Source organism: Carcharhinus amblyrhynchos, chromosome 23 (genome assembly GCF_965287045.1).
Source record: "Carcharhinus amblyrhynchos chromosome 23, sCarAmb.v2.hapA, whole genome shotgun sequence".
NCBI classification, from domain to species: Eukaryota; Metazoa; Chordata; class Chondrichthyes; order Carcharhiniformes; family Carcharhinidae; genus Carcharhinus; species Carcharhinus amblyrhynchos.
Window position 1 is genome coordinate 1,972,398 of NC_137346.1, and position 22,288 is coordinate 1,994,685.

Here is a 22,288-nt window from a genome sequence, read left to right on the forward strand (position 1 = left end):
AAAGATATGACCTATGGGTGAGCGAAACATTATGCAGGACTAGATATAAGCAGCTAGTTCTGATAATCTGGAGTATGTGGAGGATATGAAGCTGGCCAGGAATATGTTGCAGGAATTAAGTCCAAAGGTGATCAAAGCACCAGGATGTATTTCAGCAGCAGATGGACTGGAGTAAAGATGACAAGGTTACAAAGGTGGAAGAAATAAGTAGTCTTACTGATTTAAAGGCTATGCGGGCAGAAACACAGTTCAGGGTCAAAAAGGATACTGAAATTGCAAACTGTACAGTTAAGTCCCAATTTAGCCTTGATAAGAATTCCAAGCAGTCAGTAAAAGACTTAAAGCACTGCAGCACTTGATGCATTTGTATATACTCCTAGCACCCAACACTGTCAGTCCCATGAGTGTTCTTCAGATTTGCAGTTCAAGACATGGTCTGGGTAAAGGTGTTCAGCAAACTCACTAATGTTTATTACAATGGGATACCTTGAAAGAGGAAATGATTCGAGAATGGAACATGGGGGAAAGGAAAGGCACCCAAAGCTAGGGCCCTCTGGATGACTAAAGATAGAACTAAAGATAGAGATTAAAATAAAATGAGTAAAGGGGGCTTCTGATAACTGTCAGGTACATAATACAGCAGAGAATCGAGTAGAAAATGGAAAGTGTAGAGGGAAACAGAAAAAGAAAGCAAGAGTGACTAAGGAAGTTATGTAACAAGATCAGTGTTTAAGATAAAGTGTATAACATAAAGGAACATAAAGTCATTTATTAACATAAATGAAAGACTTTTATTTATATAGCACTTTTCACAACTGCCTCTTAAAGGACAGCACAGTGGCACAGTGGTTAGCACTGCTGGCTCATAGTGCCAGGGACCCGGATTCAATTCAAGGTTTGGCTCATTGTCTTTGTGGAGTCTGCATGTTCTCCCTGTGTCTGTGTGGGTTTCCTCTGGGTGCTCCAGTTTCTTTCCACAGTCTGAAAAACGTGCTGGTTAGGTGCATTAGCCATGCTAAATTCTCCGTCAGTGTACCCCAACAATGCTGGAGTGTTGCAACTACAGGATTTTCACAGTAACTTCATTGCAGTGTTAATGTAAGCCTACTTGTGACTAATAAATAAACTTTTTAACTTTATAGCCAAATGAAGGAGTCACTGTTTTAGTGTGGAAGACATGGCATCCAGTTTGTGCACAGCAAATTCTCACAAATGTAATAATGAGCAGATAATCTGGCTTTTTTAGTGCTGTTCATTAAGGGATAAATATTGGCCAGGACATGGGGGATAATGCCATTGCTTTTCTTTGCAATGGTGCCACCCACCCAAACAGGTAGATACAGCCCTAGTTTAACTTCTCATTTGAAAGATGGCACTTCCAAAAGTGTGGTGTTCTTTCAGTTCTGCACCGGATATTGTCTTGAACCAGAACCTTGTGATTCAAAGGTGAGCGTGCTACCAACTGAATCATGGCAGACACAAATAAATCACAAAGGGTAGAGCCACTTAAGGAGATCTTCTCTTGGAGGCAGAGAATCAGCTGCAATACTCAATGAGTACTTTGCATCTGTCATCACAATTTAAAAGGATGTTGACAACATTAAAGGAACAGGTAGTAGAGACATGGCATACTAAAGCAATAAAGATGAGAAACTTCACATGCCGGCAGTCCTTAAAGTTGACAAGTTATCTGATCCGTGCGGGACTCATACCAGTTATTGTGGGAAGTAAGGATGGAAATTGCAAAGGCTCTGGCCATAATCATTCAGACCGCCTTGGATATGGGAGAAAGGCCAGAGAGCGGGAGGATTGCAAATACTCCACTCCTGTATTAAAAGGAGGAAATGGATTAACTTGGCAACCAGTCAGCCTAATGTTGTTAGAACATAAGAACATAAGAAATAGGAGCAGGAGTAGGCCATCTAGCCCTTCGAGCCTGCCCCGCCATTCAATAAGATCATGGCTGATCTGTCGTGGCTCAGTTCCACATTCCCGCCCTCTCCCCATAACCCTTAATCCCCTCTCTTATCAAAAACCCATCAACCCGCGTCTTAAAAATATTTAGCGAGGCAGCCTCCACCACTTCAACGGGCAGAAAATTCCAGAGATTCACCACCCTTTGAGTGAAGAAGTTCCTCCTCAACTCTGTTCTAAACCGCCCCCCCTTTATCTTGAGGCTGTGCCTCCTAGTCCTACTGTCTTTTTTGAGCGGGAAGAGTCTCTCCACCTCTATCCTATCCATCCCATTCATCATCTTATACATCTCAATGAGATCTCCCCTCATTCTTCTAAACTCTAACGAGTACAAGGCTAGTTTATTCAGCCTCTCCTCATAGCTCAACCCCCTCAACTCTGGTATCAGCCTAGTAAACCTCCTCTGCACTCCCTCCAAGGCCAAAATATCTTTGCGCAGGTGCGGCGCCCAAAACTGCACACAGTACTCCAGCTGCGGCCTCACCAATGCCCTATACAGCTGCAGCAAGACCTCCCTACTTTTATATTCAATCCCCCTCGCTATGAAGGCCAGCATCCCATTCGCCTTCCTGACCACCTGCTGCACCTGCAAGCTGGGTTTTTGCGACTCATGCACAAGGGCCCCGAGGTCCCTCTGCACCGTCGCCTGCTGCAGTTTTTCGCCACGTAAGTAATAGTCCTTCCTACCATTATTCCTACCAAAGTGGACCACCTCACACTTGCCAACATTAAATTCCATTTGCCATTTCCTGGCCCATTTGCCCAGCCTATCTAGATCCTCCTGCAGACTCTCCACACCCTCCGCACAATTTGCCGTTCCCCCAATCTTGGTGTCATCAGCAAATTTCGACACCCTACACTCGGTTCCCTCCTCCAGATCATCTATATAAATGGTAAAAAGCTGAGGCCCCAGCACCGACCCCTGGGGCACTCCACTAGTCACCATCCGCCAATCCGAATAGCACCCGTTGACCCCCACTCTCTGCCTCCTATTTGACAACCAATCCTCTATCCACGCTAACACCCTACCCCCAACTCCATGTCCCTCGACCTTCTGCAATAACCTCTTGTGAGGTACTTTGTCAAACGCCTTCTGAAAATCCAGAAAGACCACATCCACCGGCTCTCCTCTATCCACCGCCCTAGACACATCCTCATAGAACTCCAGTAAATTTGTCAGACACGACTTCCCTTTAATGAGACCGTGCTGCGTCTGCTCTATCAAGCAGTTCCCTTCAAGATGCCTCGAGAAACTTTTAGATACAATAATCTGGGGCAAAATGACTTGTACTTGGAAAGGTATGATGATCAACGACACAAATCTGTAAACAGCAAATCATATCTGAAAAATTTGATCGAGTTGTCCAATATTGTAATGAAGACAGTTCATTGATGAGGGCATTGTGATTGATGTGTGTCTGGAAACCATGACAGACTACAACAAAAGAAAGATTGCCACAAAGATGAGTTCAAAGTTACTTCCTCATTTCATTCATTAGTAGCATTTGCCTCTTATGTGTTGTAGTCAATGTGGAGTCTTTCAAGAAATAAAGTTAGAACTCACCTTTAAGCTGGGAATGGTGTACTGCAAACATGTTTATAGCCATGAGTTGCAGCATGCGGGTGTTACCAATGGGGGACGGGCTGTGCTGAAGCAGCACTCTGAATTCTTTCAGAACATTCGCAGCCACTGACGGGAAGGTCTCCATTCTGCAATACAAAAAAGAAAATTTGCATTTTTATAGCATCTTTCACAACTGCAGAATTTCCTAAAGCTCATTACAGCTAAACAAGCAGATAAACTGGGCAGCTCATTCAGGCACAGCAATATTCACAAGTTAGTGAATTTGCTTGTGGTGGCCAGACATTGGGAAACACTCCCTGCTTTCTCTTTAACCAATGAGAAATTTTCATCAGCCTGAAGGAAAAACTAGCTTCTCAATATTGACCCCTCATCTAAAAGGCAGCATCTCAGACAGTGCAGCACTCCCTCGGTGCTGTACTGGAGTTTCAACCTAAATTATGCATTCAAATCTTTGGAGTGAGAATGGAACCAAGATCCACTGACTCAGAGACAAGAGGACTACCACTCAGTCACAGCACATCAGAGTTATTCAGCAATAGAGTGATTGATGGAGGCTAGCAATAAAAATAGGTGATCATTTAACAAGATTTGACCTCAGTAAAGATGGGAGTAGAAACTAAGCTGACAAGCCACTTGGAAAAAAGTACAGAATTACAACAGGTCTCAAACCAGATGGTTAGCAGCTAAGGCACAGACTGGGTCCCTATCAACAACTAGCAACCCAAACTTCAGACAAAAATTGTTTGCTTGCTTCTTTGCAGGTGAACGTTTGCATTCTTTAAGAGGGAAATGACTTTGTTCTTTGTAATGTCAGTTCCAGGGACTGGACACTCTTTTCCTTTTTAACCATGTTGAGTCAACAGCGATTGTCACCAATACAGATGAGATAGTGACACTCCCTCCATACCGTCCCCATTGCCATGATCATTGTGGAGTGCAAGAAATTAAAATAACATTTGTCAAATCACCACCAAAAAAGAAATTACCAACAAAATTTTACTTCTGTGGTCTTTATTTTAACACAAATCAGAACTAACATAAATTAAACTGGAATTAACAGGCAAATGATACTTGCAATAAAAAGGTAAGTTTCACTTTAAGTTGTTAATAGAAAACTACAAGCACCCACTTCACTCCTCATACAAATGTGACATAGCATAGCTACACAGTTCCACACTATGCTACTCTTTATTCAGATCAGGAAGCCTATCAAATAACAGCTTTCACCACAGGTTTCATGGGTACAATCATCATCAACAAGGCACACTTTAATGAACTCTCTCTTCCTCAAGGTATAACAGTCCTGATGGTGTAAGTTTGCAGAGTTCCTTTTCAACAGATCAACCAACAGCAGCCTAATTCATGGCTTAGCATCTCTGAGCTATTCACACAATTTTTCAGGTTTTAAGCCTCCTTAGCCAGTTCACATAGCAGCTGTAAAAGCTCTGTTGCATTTTATGCCAAATAGAAAAACATGTCTCTTCCTGAGAGTGATTTAAATTTCTCAGTGCAGTGGTGGGATTTGAACTTTCAGCTCAGAAGCATTAGCTAGTCTCTGTTTTATTAGTTTAATAACATAACTACGATGCTACCATTCCACAATTCCACTTAAAATTCCACAATTTGAGATGCATCTTCCTTTCCAATTGCTTTACTCTTGTTCCTCTTGCTGGTTAGTTCTGTGCCTACAATAATTGCCTTTATCCTCCAACTCCTCTGTCTGTATCCCTCTCCTCTGTGTCTGCAAGACGCAGAGCCGTTTTACTTCACTTCCTGCTGGTATTGCTTCCAGGTCGACAGCCATCAGGTTAAATTGATCAGTATTCCTTATTATCCAAGAAAATTTGAATTGATCCTTTCACAATTTATGCAAACTCTTAAAAGTCATTTTCAAACATTCTTAAAAACAATTCCAAATTCCACAGATCTTTTAAATAAATTATCCTTTTTTTTCACTGCTTCCAAGATAAAGGTTGCCATTCCATCAAACATTCCCAGAATGAAGCTTCCTCCACAGTGTCCCCTATCAAACACTCCCCAGGACAGGTACAGCATGGGGTTAGATACAGAATAAAGCTCCCTCTAAATTGTCCCCCATCAAACACTCCCAGGACAGGTACAGCACGGGGTTAGATGCTGCTTTCTGAGGCAGAAATGTCAAATGGAGTTCAATACAGATAAGTGTGAGGTGTTGCATTTTGGAAAGTCAATTCAAGGTAGGACTTTCACAGTGAATAGCAGGACCCTAGGGAATATCATGGAACAGAAGGACTTTGGAGTTCAGGTGCACGGTCCCCTAAAGGTAGAGTCACAGGTAGATCAGGCAATAAAGAAGGATTTTGGCATTTTGGCTTTCATCAATCAGAGCATTGAGTTTAGAATTGGTAAGTTATGTTCCAGTTGCACACAGGATGTTGGTCTGGCCACATCTGGAATATTGTGTTCAGTTTTGGTCACCTTGCTATAGGGAAGATGTTATTAAACTGGAAAGAGAGTGCAGAAAAGATTTACAAGATTGTTGCCAAGACTCAGGAGACTGAGTTATAAGGAGAGATTTTTCAGGCTAGGACTTTTCTCTTTGGAGCGCAGGAAACCAAGGGGTGATTTTATAGAGGTGTTTAAGATCATGAGATGCATGGATAGGGAGAATACACTCAGTCTTTTTCCCGGGGTAGGGGAAATCGAGGATTAGAGGGCATGGGTTTAAGTTAAGAGGGAAAAGAATTAATGGGAACCTGAGGAACAACTTTTTTTTATAAGAGGGTGGTACAGAATTCCCTGAAGCAGGTACAGAATTCCCTAAAAGTGACATCACAGGTGGATAGGGTTGTAAAGAGTGCTTTTGGTACACTGGCCTTTATAAATCGGAGTATCGAGTATAAAAGTTGGAGTGTTATGGTAAGGTTATATAAGGCATTGGTGAGGTCGAATTTAGAGTATTGTGTACAGTTTTGGTTACCTAGTTACAGAAAGAATGCAAGTACGGTTGAAGGAGTGCAGAGAAGGTTCACAATGATGTTGCCGGGACTTGAGAAACTGAGTTACAGAGAGAGATTGAATAGGTTAGGACTTTATTCCCCGGAGCGTAGGAGAATGAGGGGAGATTTGATAGAGGTGTACAAGATTTTTTTGGGTATAGATAGAGTGAATGCACGCAGGCTTTTTCCGCTGAGGCCAGGGGAGAAAAAACCAGAGGGCATGGGTTAAGGGTGAAAGGAGAAAAGTTTAAAGGGAATATTAGGGGGGGACTTCTTCATGCAGAGAGTGGTGGGAGTGTGGAATGAGCTGCCGGATAGAGTGGTAAGTGCGGGATCACTTTTAACATTTAAGAAAAATTTGGACAGGTACATGGATGAGAGGGTTGTGGAGGGATATGTTCCAAGTGCAGGTCAGTGGGACCAGGCAAAAAATGGTTCGGCACAGACAAGAAGGGCCAAAAGGCCTGTTTCTGAGCTGTAAATTTTCTACGATTCTATGGTTCTATATGTGGAATGAGCTGTTGGGTGAGATGTTTGGGGCATTTGGACAAATGCATGGATAGAGAGATATGTGCATTTTGGTCAGTATGGGCCAAAGGACCTGTCTCTGTGCCACAGATATTTGTATTTGAGGGCATTAGAAATAAGGTATAGCTTTAGATAAGTTTAATTTCATGTTTTTGTGTCTAAAAATGTTAATTACTTCAGTTTGGTTTAGCTGCATGCATGGTAATGAGGATTTACAATGTGAAAGCAAACAGTGTTCAAGGAAAACTAAGCAATTGCTTAGCAACCCTGAAACAGACAGAACTTGAGTTAGTTGTACGCTAGGCCCAGAAAAAGCTGGACAGGACAAGGAAGCTGCAGGGAGTAGGCTTCCCCAAAGAAAAAATTTCCCTGGAACCAGGGAGCTGGAACAAAAGTATGTTTTAGGAAGGCAGTTAAATTAAAGGAACAAAGAACAAAAAGTTGAACAAGGGCCTGTTCAGTGAAATTAAAGTAAAAAGCAGAGAAAATGCCCCAAGTTAAAGGAACGGCTGCCAGAACCAGATTCAAAATCCACAAGATGAGAAGCCAGAAATCAAAGGTAAATCAAAAGTTTGGGTAACATTTTAATGCAGCCTGTAAACAGTTTGTGGTCTATTGGCATGGCTGGGTACCTGAGAGACAGTGTGCAAATTTGAATACGTATGATAGTCCAAGGCAGAGGAATACGGAAAGGAGAGACGGAAATCCTGGAAATGGCTTCTTGGTGAAGGCATTTAAGAGAAAGCGCTGTTTCAAAGATCCAAAATGTTTTTTTGTGAGTGAATTTTAGAAACACTCATGGAAGTCAGAGACTCCAGCTGCCTCAGTGTGACAAGCATTTGAAGCATTTTGATGAGAAATCCACAGAAGTTGTTTATGGTGGCATCTGCCACCTGCTTTCAGAGAATGCTGGGTCTGGTCACTAAGAGCTTTACAGTATACTTACAAATATGAAAAGGCACAGGTGGCGTGAAGGAGCAGTGTACTATAATTAATCTTTTCTGGTTCAATAAATGTATTATTCTTTTGTTACAAGCTAATCAGCAGCCCTGCAACTCAGTTCATCCATGTCTCTAAACAAAAAATCAAAAGTTATGATCTATCAAGCCAGGGTTCTGTTCTGGGACCTGACTGTCCAGTAGTAACATGAGCTGGGATAGTAACAAAAGTATGATTAGAACATGTCAACATGTTTTAATGAAAGGAGAATCCTGTTGACAAATTTATTAGTTTTCAGAAGATGTAATTCCAAAAACTCGTGCTACCAAATAAATCTGTTGGACTTTAACTTGGTGTTGTGAGAATTCTTACTGTGCCGAACCCAGTCCAATGCCGGCATCTCCATATCATAAGATTTAGACAAGTTAAGTGAATGGGAAACAAGATAGCAGATGGAATATAAATTAGAGAAGTGGGAAGTTATTGACTTGGTCATAACTGTATAAAAACAGAATATTTCTCAAAGGCTGTGAAGCTTGTTCAAAGAGAGCAGGGTATGCTGGTACAAGAACATGTAGGTGCACCAAGCAATTAAGAAGTTGCATTTTAATGCAAGGGGATTGGCATACAGGAATAGATGAATTTTGCTACAGTTGTATAGGAGTTTGAGAACACATCTGTAATACTGTGCAGTTTTGCACTCCACATTTAAAAGACATACTTGCACTGGAGGTGGTACAGCAAAAGTTCTCTAGATTGCTTCCTATGATGAGGGGCTGATTAAATTGGGTCAATATTCTTTGACATTTAGAAGAATGAAAGTGATCTTATTGAAACCTACAAAATTCTGGAAGGGTTTGATAGGGTAGGCATCTGAGACTGTTTCTGCTGGTCAGGTAATCTAAAGCGCCGATTCAGGATGAGGTCAAATCATTCAGGACTGAAGTGAGGAGAAATTCACTCAAAGGACTGTGAATCTTTGAAATTGTCTATCCTAAAGAGTTACCCTAAAGATGTGTACAGTCCATCATTAAATATATTTAAGGCTGGGATAGGCCGATTTACTGCTCCTGTCTCTTGTATTCTTGTGTTGATAATGTCAGTAATGATACATTGCTTCCATTGGTCAGAGAGATTTTGGCCTTGGAGGGAGTGCAGAGGTTTACTAGGCTGATACCGGAGTTGAGGGGGTTGAACTATGAGGAGAGGCTGAATAAACTAGGCTTGTACTCGTTAGAGTTTAGAAAAATGAGGGGAGATCTCATTGAGACATATAAGATGATGAATGGGATGGATAGGATAGAGGTGGAGAGGCTCTTCCCGCTCAGAAAGGACAGTAGGACTAGAGGGCACAGCCTCAAGATAAAGGGGGGGTGGGGGGGCGGTTTTGAGCGGAGTTGAGGAGGAACTTCTTCACTTAAAGGGTGGTGAATCTCTGGAATTCTCTGCCCGTTGAAGTGGTGGAGGCTGTCTCGCTAAATATATTTAAGACGCGGGTTGATAGGTTTTTGATTGGCAAGGGGATTAAGGGTTATGGGGAGAGGGCGGGAAGGTGGAACTGAGACACGACAGATCAGCCATGATCTTATTGAATGGCGGGGCAGGCTCGAAGGGTTAGATGGCCTACTCCTGCTCCTATTTCTTATGTTCTTATGATTACAATGAGGGAGCACACATTTAATAGAATCATAAAAAGAATTAGAGGGGTGATTAGAAAATGTGTGTCTATACAGAGGTTGGACAGAACATGGAAGTAAAGTTCACATTTTTTTTCAGAAGCCACATTGATACTGGACGACGGCACAGTAGTTAACACTGCTGCCTCACAACGCCAGGGACCCAGGTTTGATTCCTGGCTTGGGTAATTGCCTGTCTGTGTAGAATTTGTACGTACATAAGAACATAAGAAAGAAATAGGAGCAGGAGTAGGCCATCTAGCCCTTCGAGCCTGCCCCGCCATTCAATAAGATCATGGCTGATCTGAAGTGGATCAGTTCCACTTTCCCGCTTTCTCCCCATAACCCTTGATTCCCTTGCCTATCAAAAACCTATCTACCCGTGACTTAAATATATTTAGCGAGGTAGCCTCCACCACTTCAACGGGCAGAGAATTCCAGAGATTCACCACCCTTTGAGTGAAGAAGTTCCTCCTCAACTCCGATCTAAACTGCACCACCCCCCACCACCCCATCTTGAGGCTGTGCCCTCTAGTCCTGCTATCCTTTCTAAGCGGGAAGGCTCTCTCTACCTCTACCCTATCCATCCCTTTCATTATCTTATACGTCTCTATAAGATCCCCCCTCATCCTTCTAAACTCCAATGAGTACAGACCCAGTCTATTTAGTCTCTCTTCATAGTCCAACCCTCTCATCTCCAGTATCAGCCTAGTGAACCTCCTCTGCACTTCCTCCAATGCCAAAATATCCTTACGTTCTCCACATATTTGCGTAGGTTTCCTCCGGGTGCTCCAATTTTCTCCCACAGTCCAAAGATGTACAGGTTAGGTTGATTGGTCTTAGTGTCACGAGGATTAGCAAATATGTGGGAACACATAAGGGATAGGGCCTGGGCAGGTTCATTGTTGGTGCAGGCTCGATGGGCCGAATGGCCTCCTTCAGCACTGTAGAGATCCAAACATCCTGGCAAAAGGTTAAAGGTATGAAGAACAGGCAGGAGAAAGAGATTAAGTAAGAAATCTGCTAAAGAATGATAAATTTCTGTGATCTTTGTCATTACCCAGAGAAGACATTCGCTAATGAATCAGATTATAGTTTTTATCCTTTGGCCCCAAGGCACGATGACTGATCGAGGCTGTTAAACTCATTTCATGTAGAAGCTTTGAACAAAGCAGACTGAAAAGATTCTGCCTTGTGCCTGCACTGGATTTGATTTTAGGCTCCTTAAAGGACAGTGTCTAGTTCAGAGTCCCATCCAGTACCACCTTCCCCACCCTAGTTACAATCTCCAAGGTCAAGGCTATTTCTGTTGTAGATTCCTCTAATCTACATTCTTATGCAGGATGTATTTCACCAGCATGTCCCTTAAAAGTGGAAATGGTTTTGATAAATATTTTCCCAGCACATTCAAAGCACAGTCCTGACACACAGATTGTGTACAGGATCTCCTGGTCCCTGGCAAAGGCAACCCTCTATTATGTTTATCCATATCCTGCCATCTCACAGCCGCTGCTCAAAACAAAGCAGATTTTCATTGTCTACTGACAAATTACTTTGAGCAACTGAGCAAATCCCCTCTCTGAGATCACTCACTTGTATAGACTAAAAGTGAGCAGGACTAACACAACAGCACGTAAGAAGACAAAGAAGGTGCTGAAAGCAACTTTGATGTTCCGAATATTTGTAATGGAACATTTGGCCATGAAACCTGCTTTATATAAAAATACAGAAATGAATTCAGTCCCCATCACAGTGCTATCCATTTCTGTGACAAACTTCAAACTGTAACACAACCCAAAACCCAACAGTAACACACACATCAAAGGTGCGAGTTTCTCAATTACAGCTCACCTGTGCCATCACATGCACTTAACTGTGAACCTGTGCTGAGCAAGTGCCTGGGTGTTCCAGCCCAACATAAACTCTCGCTTTTTCGTTATTGCCAAGTTGTCAAATACAGTTGAGTACAGATAAACACATCAGATCCAAACAGAATGCTGATCCAAGCATGAAAATTCCAATTCAATTTCTGCTCATTTCATTAGAAAGAAATTCTGATTCATTGGGCTTGCTGGCAAGTCTGTGCTAAGTGACAGACCTGGGCAGTCAATCAGAACAATGTGAACACAAATGTTCTGGTAGCAAACCGAAAAGCTCTGTTTTTCACCTATAACTTGAGCATCAATCACAGTCACGTGTTGCAAGTACACACTTCATTACCCAGAGGCAGTACTGATGACATTGAAGCAGTGAAGTCAGGCAGCCAGAACTGTACACAAGATTCCCTCCATGTCAAGCACCATCCTGACATCTTCCTTTTTCACAAGCTGGGCATTACTAGTATGGTCGCTTTCACTGGCCATCCCAGGTAGCCTTCAAAAAGTGGTGAACTCTCTTCTTCAACCAATGTATAATTAAGATCATCAAAGTAGCTTTCTAGCCCACTTCAGAAGTGATTAGAAGTCAGCTGCATTGAGAGCCCGGTAATGTATTGTCCTGACTGGAGACAATACACATTTCTTTAACCTGTGCTTAACCTTCTCTCCACCCACATTGTCTGCACCTATAAGACTTGATTAGCTGTAAAGGCGCGCATTCCAACCATTATTTTATAAATTGAGTTTGTGTCTTTATATGCCCTGTTTGTGAACAGAACTCCCACTTACCTGATGAAGGGGCAGCGCTCCGAAAGCTAGTGGCTTGTGCTACCAAATAAACTTGTTGGACTTTAACCTGGTGTTGTGAGACTTCTTGCTGTATGTAACCCAGACTAGGTAAGGAAAACAGGTCCTCCTCCCAGGAGGATATTGCTGAACCAGTTGAGCTTTTAAAATAAAAATATAGCTTTCATGGGCAGTGTTTTTCTGCTGTAGCCCCTCCAATTACCAGATTCATTGACTTACATTTTATCATTTGTTTTGGTGAGATTTGAATTCATGACTTCTGGAATTCCAGTCAAAGATCATTACCAGTGAACTTTCTACATAATTCTGTCCTCATTCGCTGCACCTTTTCACCAGGGGCCACTGGATTGCAATCAGAAGCATGAATCTCCTTGGCTGATTCTATCCCATCCAAAGCCAAAAGCACTGATCCTAATTTTTATAAAGAACCAGAGTTGATGGAAAGCTGCTCTTTTTATCTAAAATTGTGATATAAGCAACTCTCAGCCCTTGGGCAAAATCTAGAAATCATTAACCAAAACCTTATTTCCTAAATGATTCTGGAGTATATCGCATCTGCTCCATGTGCCTGTATAGTTATAACGCTTTGAGTTTCTTCGTAACACAGGCATAACTGACCTCTACATGTGTTACAGATTTCTGAACCAGTCTGACTGCATCTGGAATTGGTCCAAAGTCTTCACTTGAGAAGACTGATGTGCTGCCATTTCCTGATTTCCCCCATGACATTTCTACACAATTTATCCCATAAAGGACTGGCCCGGAATTAACCACTCTGCCTACTTCATACATTGCTTGGAGAAAAAAATTCAATTGTTAGCCTCCAACGGGCTCTCTTTATTTTCTTTCACCAATTCAACATCATAGAGGTGGAAGAATCTTTCCTCTATACTGTTGCATATTGAGACAGTCACAATACTGCAGCCAGCTAAGAATAATCATGGTATTCACCCTGATTCCAAAGTGTGGCCAGTTGCCATTCCTGCACCAATTCTGAGTTAAGACTTGCTCTTTTTGGCACCTAGATCCTACCACATTGTACCCACAATCCTGTGTTAACAGGGAGCACAACACAGCCAGATAAGAAAAATTACTGTATCCCAGCCACAGTTGCAATTAGCCATTGCGCCGCAACCAGATTCCTATTAAAAACAGTACCCTCCACCACAGCCAGGGAAATATGGACAGCTCCTAGAATGCATCACATCACCAAAGAATAAGTACCTTATTGCACCCAGGGACTGAGGACACTCACCATGCCTCACTCAAAATCCCAAGCACCAAAAATCAGTGTACCACCGTCAAGCCCTGGGGTGAGAAAGCTATCACCATGTTTACATCCATAACTTATTCCAAACAGAGACCTTTTACCTCATTTAAAAATTTGTGTCTGGAATAGTTTAATCAATTATTAGCCAAAAGCCTATCCTTCCTTCCCAGTGTTTATGGCTTGGGTCCTTTATCAATGCAACACAGGACAGGCAGAGAGCCCTGCATTTAAGTTCCACCCTATTGGAATATGCCTCCAGCAGTGAATACCAAACATTTCAGTGGAGAGGACTGTGCTGAGTAAGAGACACCTGGGATCCTCCCCCTCCCCAAATGTCTGACTCAGGTCTGAATCTGGGGCCCAGGGCCATATTTCTATCTGGGGGAAGAAATTTGGAGGTAAAATTTCGGAACAGGAATTCAGGGAGCAGGAAAGCCTATTGCAGTTGCTCTGATGCAGTTACAAAGCATCCTCATCCACAAAGACAGATAGACTTGACTGATTGACAGGTGATAAGACTAAGCCCTAACACAGGACTTGTTTACTCAAAATCGCTGCATTTTTTCACATGACTTGAGTCTGCCAGTAGCTGTTTCTGGTACAAACAGAATTAGCACCTTTAACACCAAAAAAATGGCCATTTTTAAAATTCTGAAAATTCTTCTGACACTTTTTGCAAAAAGCAACATCTATCAACCAGTAAAACAGGAACATCTTCGTGATCAGCATTCTCCTTGAGGAATCGGAAGGCAGCAAATAATTTGCAGCAACACAATGTGTTCAAATCATGCACTTCAAGTAACCAGTAAAATCCTTCAGTGTCACATACCATCACATACTAGATTACTACTGCATTATTCCAAGTTAGATTACCCCAACTGGTCAGTTAGACACATCAATAAGCAACACTCAACTTTCCCACTGCTGCCTCTTCCTGAGAAATGCCTTCAACTTTCTCACTTTTCAATTCACTGAAACATCCACTAAAATTACAGTAATAATTTGACTTTCTTGTCAGGGTTTAATTAGATTAGTAAGCCAACACAAAGCAACTGTCAAAATGCAAATGTAATTAAAAGGAAAATGTTTGTTGTCTTTACTTTGTCTTTTGCTGATTTTCTCTCTCGTTTCCAATTTGTTAGCTTCCACTTTGCCTTTCAACTAATCTTTCTTTCCTCATTTTGTTCTGGAAATGCATTTTTTCCCTTACCCTATACAGAATTATAGAACCATATAAATGCAGAAGAGAAGAGACCCTTCAGCCCATCGAGTCCACACTGACACATTAGAAACACTTGACCACTGAATCCCATTTACCAGCACTTGGACCATAGTCCTAAGTTATGATGTGCCAAGTGCTCATCCAGATACTTTTTAAAGGATGTGAGGCACCCTGCCTCCACTACCCTCCCAGGCAGCGCATTCCAGACCCTCACCACCCTCTGGGTAAAAATGTTTTTCCTCACATTCCCCCCAAACCTCCTGCCCGTCACCTTGAACTTATGTCCCCTTGTGACTGACCCTTCAGCTAGTCCCAATCCACTCTGTCATGCCCCTCATAATCTTGAGCACCTCAGTCAGGTCCCCCCCCACCCCGCCCCCAATCTTCTCTGCTCCAAAGAAAACAATCCAAGCCTATCCAATCTCTCTTCATAACTTAAATGTTCCATCCCAGGCTGCTTCCTGGTGAATCTATCTGCACCCCCTCCAGTGCAATCATATCCTTCTGATAATGTGGTGACCAGAACTGCACTCAGTACTCCAGCCGTGGCCTCACCAAAGTTCTACACAACTCCAACATGACCTCCCTCCTTTTGTAATCTATGCCTCGATTGATAAAGGCAAGTGTTCCATATGCCCTTTTCACCACCCTACTAACATGCCCTTCCACTTTCAGAGATCTGTGGACAAACACATCAAGGTCCCTTTGTTCCACAGAACTTCCTAACGTCCTACCGTTCATTGAATACTTTCTTGTCACGTTACTCCTTCCAAAGTGTATCACCTCTCACTTTTCAGGGTTAAATTCCATCTGCCACATATTTGCCCATTTGACCATTCTGTCTATATCTTCTTGTAGCCCAAGACACTCTGCCTCACTGTTAATCACTTGTCCAATCTTTGTGTCATCGGCAAACTTACTAATCCTACCCCCGACATAGTCATCAATGTCATTTATATAAATGATGAATAATATGGGACCCAACACAGATCCCTGTGGTACGCCACTGGACACTAGCTGTCAGTCACTAAAGCAGCCTTCTGTCATCACTCTGTCTCCTATAACTGAGCCAGTTATGAATCCACTTTATCAAATTACCCTGTATCCCATGTGAATTTACCTTCTTTATAAGTCTCCCATGCGGGACCTTGTCAAAAGCTTTGCGGAAATCCAGATCAACTACATCGACTGCACTACCCTCGTCTACACACCCGGTCACCTCCTCAAAACAATACAATCCAATTTGACAGGCATGACTTCCCTCTAACGAAGCCATGCTGTCTATCCCTGATCAAACTTTGCCTCTCCAAGAGGAGATAGATGCTTTACTTCAGAACTTTCTCCAATAGTTTCCTTACCACTGACGTGAGACTCACTGGTCTGTGGTTCCCTGGTTTATCTCTATAACATTTCTTAAATAGTGGAACCACATTAGCTGCTCTCCAGACCTCTGGCAGCTCACCCATGGCCAGAAAGGAAGTGAAAATTTGGGTCAGAGCCCCGGCAATCTCCTCTCTTGCCTCCCACAGCAGCGTAGGGCACAATTCATCCGTACCTGAAGACTTATCCACTTTTAAGGCTGCCAACATCTCCAATGCCTTGTCTTTCCCTATGTTGATTTACTCAAGAACCTCACAGCCTTTTTCTCTGAATTCCACACCATCGTCCTCATTCTTTTGGGTGAAGACAGATGTGAAGTATTCATCCAACACTCTACCAGTATCATAGAACATTGAACATAGAACATTACAGCGCAGAACAGGCCCTTCGACCCACGATGTTGCGCCGACCAATTAAAAAGCAATGACTCTCTAACCTAAACCAATCCCTTTCCATCCATAAACCTATCCATGGATCTCTTAAACGCCCCCAAACTAGGCGCATTTACAACTGCAGCAGGCAGGGCTTTCCAATCCCTCACCACCCTCTGGGTAAAGAACCTACCTCTGACATCCATCCTATAACTACCCCCCCTTAATTTAAAGCTGTGCCCCCTCGTGCTAGCTTTCTCCATCTGAGGAAAAAGGCTATCACTGTCCACCCTATCTAAACCTCTAATCATCTTATATGTTTCAATAAGGTCCCCTCGCAGCCGCCTTCTTTCTAACGAAAACAACCTCAAGTCCCTCAGTCTCTCCTCATAGGACCTCCCCTCCATACCAGGCAACATCCTGGTAAACCTCCTCTGCACCCTCTCCAAAGCCTCCACATCCTTCCTATAATGTGGGGCCCAGAACTGCACACAATACTCCAAGTGCGGCCGCACCAGAGTTTTGTACAGTTGCAACATGACGCTGCGGCTCCTAAATTCAATGCCCCTACCAATAAACGCCAAGACACCATATGCCTTCCTAACAACCTTATCTACTTGATTCCCAACTTTCATAAGAACATAAGAACATAAGAAATAGGAGCAGGAGTAGGCCATCTAGCCCTTCGAGCCTGCCCCGCCATTCAATAAGATCATGGCTGATCTGTCGTGGCTCAGTTCCACTTTCCCGCCCTCTCCCCATAACCCTTAATCCCCTCTCTTATCAAAAACCCATCAACCCGCTTCTTAAAAATATTTAGCGAGGCAGCCTCCACCACTTCAACGGGCAGAGAATTCCAGAGATTCACCACCCTTTGAGTGAAGAAGTTCCTCCTCAACTCCGTTCTAAACCGCCTCCCCTTTATCTTGAGGCTGTGCCCCCTAGTCCTACTGTCTTTTTTGAGCGGGAAGAGTCTCTCCACCTCTATCCTATCCATCCCATTCATCATCTTATACGTCTCAATGAGATCTCCCCTCATTCTTCTAAACTCTAACGAGTACAAGCCTAGTTTATTCAGCCTCTCCTCATAGCTCAATCCCCTCAACTCCGGTATCAGCCTAGTAAACCTCCTCTGCACTCCCTCCAGGGCCAAAATATCCTTGCGCAGGTGCGGCGCCCAAAACTGCACACAGTACTCCAGCTGCGGCCTCACCAATGCCCTATACAGCTGCAGCAAGACCTCCCTACTTTTATATTCAATCCCCCTCGCTATGAAGGCCAGCATCCCATTCGCCTTCCTGACCACCTGCTGCACCTGCAAGCTGGGTTTTTGCGACTCATGCACAAGGACCCCGAGGTCCCTCTGCACCGTCGCCTGCTGCAGTTTTTCGCCACGTAATCTATGTACACATACACCTAGATCCCTCTGTTCATCAACACTATTCAGAGTCCTACCGTTAGCCCTATACTCTACACATCTGTTATTCCTGCCAAAGTGAATTACCTCACACTTTTCCACATTAAACTCCATCTGCCACCTCTCGGCCCAGCTCTGCAACTTGTCCAAGTCTCTCTGTAAACTATGATACCCCTCCTCACTATCTACCACACCTCCGACTTTGGTGTCATCAGCAAATTTACTAATCCACCCAACTATACCCTCATCCAGATCATTTATAAAAATTACAAACAGCAGCAGCCCCAAAATAGATCCCTGAGGCACACCACTTGTAACCGAACTCCATGACGAATACTTACCATCAACCACCACCCTCTGTCTCCCATCTGCTAGCCAATTCCTGATCCAATTAACTAAATCACCCTCAATCCCATACATCTGCATTTTCTGCAGAAGCCTTCCATGGTGAACCTTATCAAATGCCTTACTAAAGTCCATATATACCACATATCGTCTGGTTCCACCCACAGATTGCCTCTTGGTCCCCAGTGGGTCCCTCTCTTTCCCTGGTTATTCTCTTTCCATTGATATACTTATAGAATACCTTGGGATGTTCCCGACTTTGACCAGCCAGAACTTTGTCATATCCTCTCTTTGGATTCCTAATTGCTTTCTTAAGCTCTTGTACTTTCTATGCCTCACTAATGCCTCCACTGATTTGCTCCCCTTGTACTTTTTAAAAGCCTTTCTTTTCCTTCTTATTGTATCCTGAATATTTCTCATTATCCATGGTTGTCTGGGCTTGTTGTTCCCACCTATCACCCTAGAGGGAATACGCTGGGCTTGCACCCTCCCCCTTTCCTCTCTGAATGCTACCCACCCACTGCTCTTCTGTAGATTTTTCCATTAATAGCTGTTACTAGGCCAGATCCTATCTTATTTTACTCAGAAATGCTCTCCCCCAATCCAAAAACTTATTTTTGCAACTTGTCTATTTTCTTGTCCATTATAAGCGGAACTTGTACCACGTTATGATCGCTATCAGTAAAATGCTCCCCACTATCCCCTCAACCACCTGTCATAAGAACATAAGAAATAGGAGCAGGATTAGGCCATCTAGCCCTTCGAGCCTGCCCCGCCATTCAATAAGATCATGGCTGATCTGAAGTGGATCAGTTCCACTTTCCCGCTTTCTCCCTATAACCCTTAATTCCCTTGTCTATCAAAAACCTATCTACCCGTGACTTAAATATATTTAGCGAGGTCGCCTCCACCACTTCAACGGGCAGAGAATTCCAGAGATTCACCACCCTTTGAGTGAAGAAGTTCCTCCTCAACTCCGATCTAAACTGCACCCCCCCTTATCTTGAGGCTGTGCCCTCTAGTCCTGCTGTCCTTTCTGAGCAGGAAGAATCTCTCTACCTCTACCCTATCCATCCCTTTCATTATCTTATACGTCTCTATAAGATCCCCCCCTCATCCTTCTAAACTCCAACGAGTACAGACCCAGTCTATTCAGTCTCTCTTCGTAGTCTAACCCCCTCATCTCCGGTATCAGCCTAGTGAACCTCCTCTGCACTCCCTCCAAGGCCAAAATATCCTTGCGCAAGTGCGGCCACCAAAACTGCACACAGTACTCCAGCTGCGGCCTCACCAGTGCCCTGTACAGTTGCAGCAAGACCTCCCTGCTTTTATATTCTATCCCCCTCGCTATAAAGGCCAGCATCCCATTTGCCTTCTTGATCACCTGCTGCACCTGCAGACTGGGTTTTTGCGACTCATGCACAAGGACCCCCAGGTCCCTCTGCACCGTAGCATACTGCAGCTTTTCGCCCTTTAAATAGTAATCCCTCCTACTATTATTCCTGCCAAAGTGGATAACCTCACACTTGCTAACATTGTACTCCATCTGCCAGGTCCTCCCCCACTCACTCAGCTATCCAGATCCCTCTGCAGACTTCCAACACCCTCCGCACAATTTGCTTTTCGCTGTCTGGCTTCATTCCCCAGAATCAGGTCCAGCACAGCTCCCTCCCTAAGGGATTAAGGGTTATGGTGAGCGGGCGGGTAAGTGGTGTTGAGTCCACAAAAAGATCAGCTATGATCTTATTAAACGGCGGAGCAGGCTCAAGGGGCTTGATGGCCTACTCCTGCTCCAAGTTCTTATGTTCTTAAGTTTTCCCTTGTTGGGCCCTCGACATATTGATTTAAAAAGTTCTCCTGTATACATTTCACAAAGTCTACTCCATCCAAGCCCTTAACACTGTGTATATCCCAGTTACTATTGGGAAAGTTGAAATCTCCTAATATAATAATCTTATTGTTATGTTTTTAAACCCCTCTACAAACTGAGCACAGATTTGCTCCTCAATATCCTCTGACTATCTGGGGGTCTATAATAAACACCTAGTAATGTGGCTGTCCCTTTTTTATTCCTAAGCTCAACCCACAAAGCTTCATTTGATGCCCTCTCCAATATATCATCTTTCCTCACTGCAGTAACTGCCTCCTTAACTAATAATGCAATGCCTCCTCCTCTTTTACCCCCTCCTCTGTCTCGCCTGAAAATTCTATACCCCCGGAATGTGGAGTTGCCAATCGTGTCCTTCCTTCAGCCATGTCTCTGTGATGGCGGCTGTATCACACTTCCACACATCAATCATTGCCCTCAACTCATCCGATTTACCTACTACACTCCTGGTGTTAAAATAGAGGCCATCCAGCCTGGCCTTACTCCCGTGTAACTTAATCCAGCTGTACTCCCTCTGACTGGCTTGTTTTGCTGTGTGATTCTGTGCCCTTATTCTGCTAACACTCTGTGTCCCCTCTTCCCCTGTCAAATTAGTTTAAACTCCTTCCAACAGCACTGTCTCTGATAGAAAGAAACAATTTCCCAGATTTTTCACTAGTTTAAACATACTTTGTAGACTCTATGCATTAGGAGGTAACCCAGGGCCTGGTGTCCAGCTGAGCCACATACGCCAGGAGGACCTGAGATTCAATCTGAGGTACAGTTATAGGCTGGCCTCTCACTGTTTGGACAGTCTATTCCTGCACAAATGGCTGCCTTAGGAAGAAGTCTGTTGGTAGCCGAGAAATCATCACCAGCCAAAAAGGACCAGAGAAAATAGTCATAACAACTTGAGGGATGGGGGGGGGGGGAGTGGAGGGGGGGCAAGGGGGGGAGCGGGGGGGGACAAAGGGGGGACTAAGAGGGGAGGGGGGCAAGGGGGGAGCGGAGGGGGGCAAGGGGAGGGGCGGGGAGAGGAAAGGGGGGAGGGGAGAGGAAAGGGGGGAGGGGAGAGGAAAGGGGGGAGGGGAGAGGAAAGGGGGGAGGGGAGAGGAAAGGGGGGAGGGGAGAGGAAAGGGGGGAGGGGAGAGGAAAGGGGGGAGGGGAGAGGAAAGGGGGGAGGGGAGAGGAAAGGGGGGAGGGGAGAGGAAAGGGGGGAGGGGGGGAGAGGGGACAGGGGGGAGGGGAGGGGAGGGGTGGGGAGGGTAAGGGGGAGGGTGGGGAGGGGGGAGTGAGGGTGGGGAGGGGAGAAGCTGAGTGGCAGTAGTCAGTGAACCCACCAGCTTGAGGAAGTTGGGTTAATATTGACAGTGATAGTCAGCAAGACGAGGAAGGTGGTAGCTGGAAGGAAAGAAGTAATTTGTATTAATGTGACAACAATTTGCATTTGTTTAGTTCAGTTCATGCACAGATTGAAATGCAGGTGATACACATGAGAAATTACCCTCAGCAAGGTCCCACATGTTAATATACTTTGGCAAGTCAATGAAACAGAAACAGTGATTTCACTGCTCAAATCGGGCCTTGGTTTAGCATCTCAGCAACAGCTTCATTTGTGTGGCACCCTTAAATGTGGGACATCGCGAGACGTTTCACAGAGGTTTAAAGAAAAGAAATGAAGAGTGAGCAAGAGGAGTGATAAGAAACGTTCATTTAAAACTTAATCAAGAGATTGAGTTTGAAGAAAGGCTGTGGAGGGCGAGGTGTTAGAACAGCGGCACAGTAGCACAGTGATTAGCACTGCTGCTTCACAGCTCCTGGGTCCTGGGTTCAATTCCCGGTTCGGGTCACTGTTTGTGTAGAGTTTGCACATTCTCCTCATGTCTATGTGGGTTTCCTCTGGGTACTCCGGTTTCCTCCCACAGTCCAAAGATGTGTGGGTTAGGTTGATTGGCCATCTAAGAAATTGCTCCTTAGTGTCTAGGGATGCGTAGGTTAGAGGGATTAGCGGGTATAATATGTAGGGATATGGGGGTAGAGCCTGGGTGGGAT

The 22,288-nt window shown here is 44.0% G+C and overlaps 1 protein-coding gene across 1 annotated transcript in view; it reads right to left on the minus strand.

Moving 5' to 3' along the window:
* The window catches only part of smg6 (SMG6 nonsense mediated mRNA decay factor), a 432,770-nt gene that overhangs the window by 305,650 nt on the left and 104,832 nt on the right, over positions 1 to 22,288 (minus strand). The window contains exon 8 of the mRNA XM_080210854.1: positions 3,539 to 3,684. Within this exon, the coding sequence (XP_080066980.1) occupies positions 3,539 to 3,684 (146 nt within the window). The remainder of the gene's footprint in view (positions 1 to 3,538; positions 3,685 to 22,288) is intronic.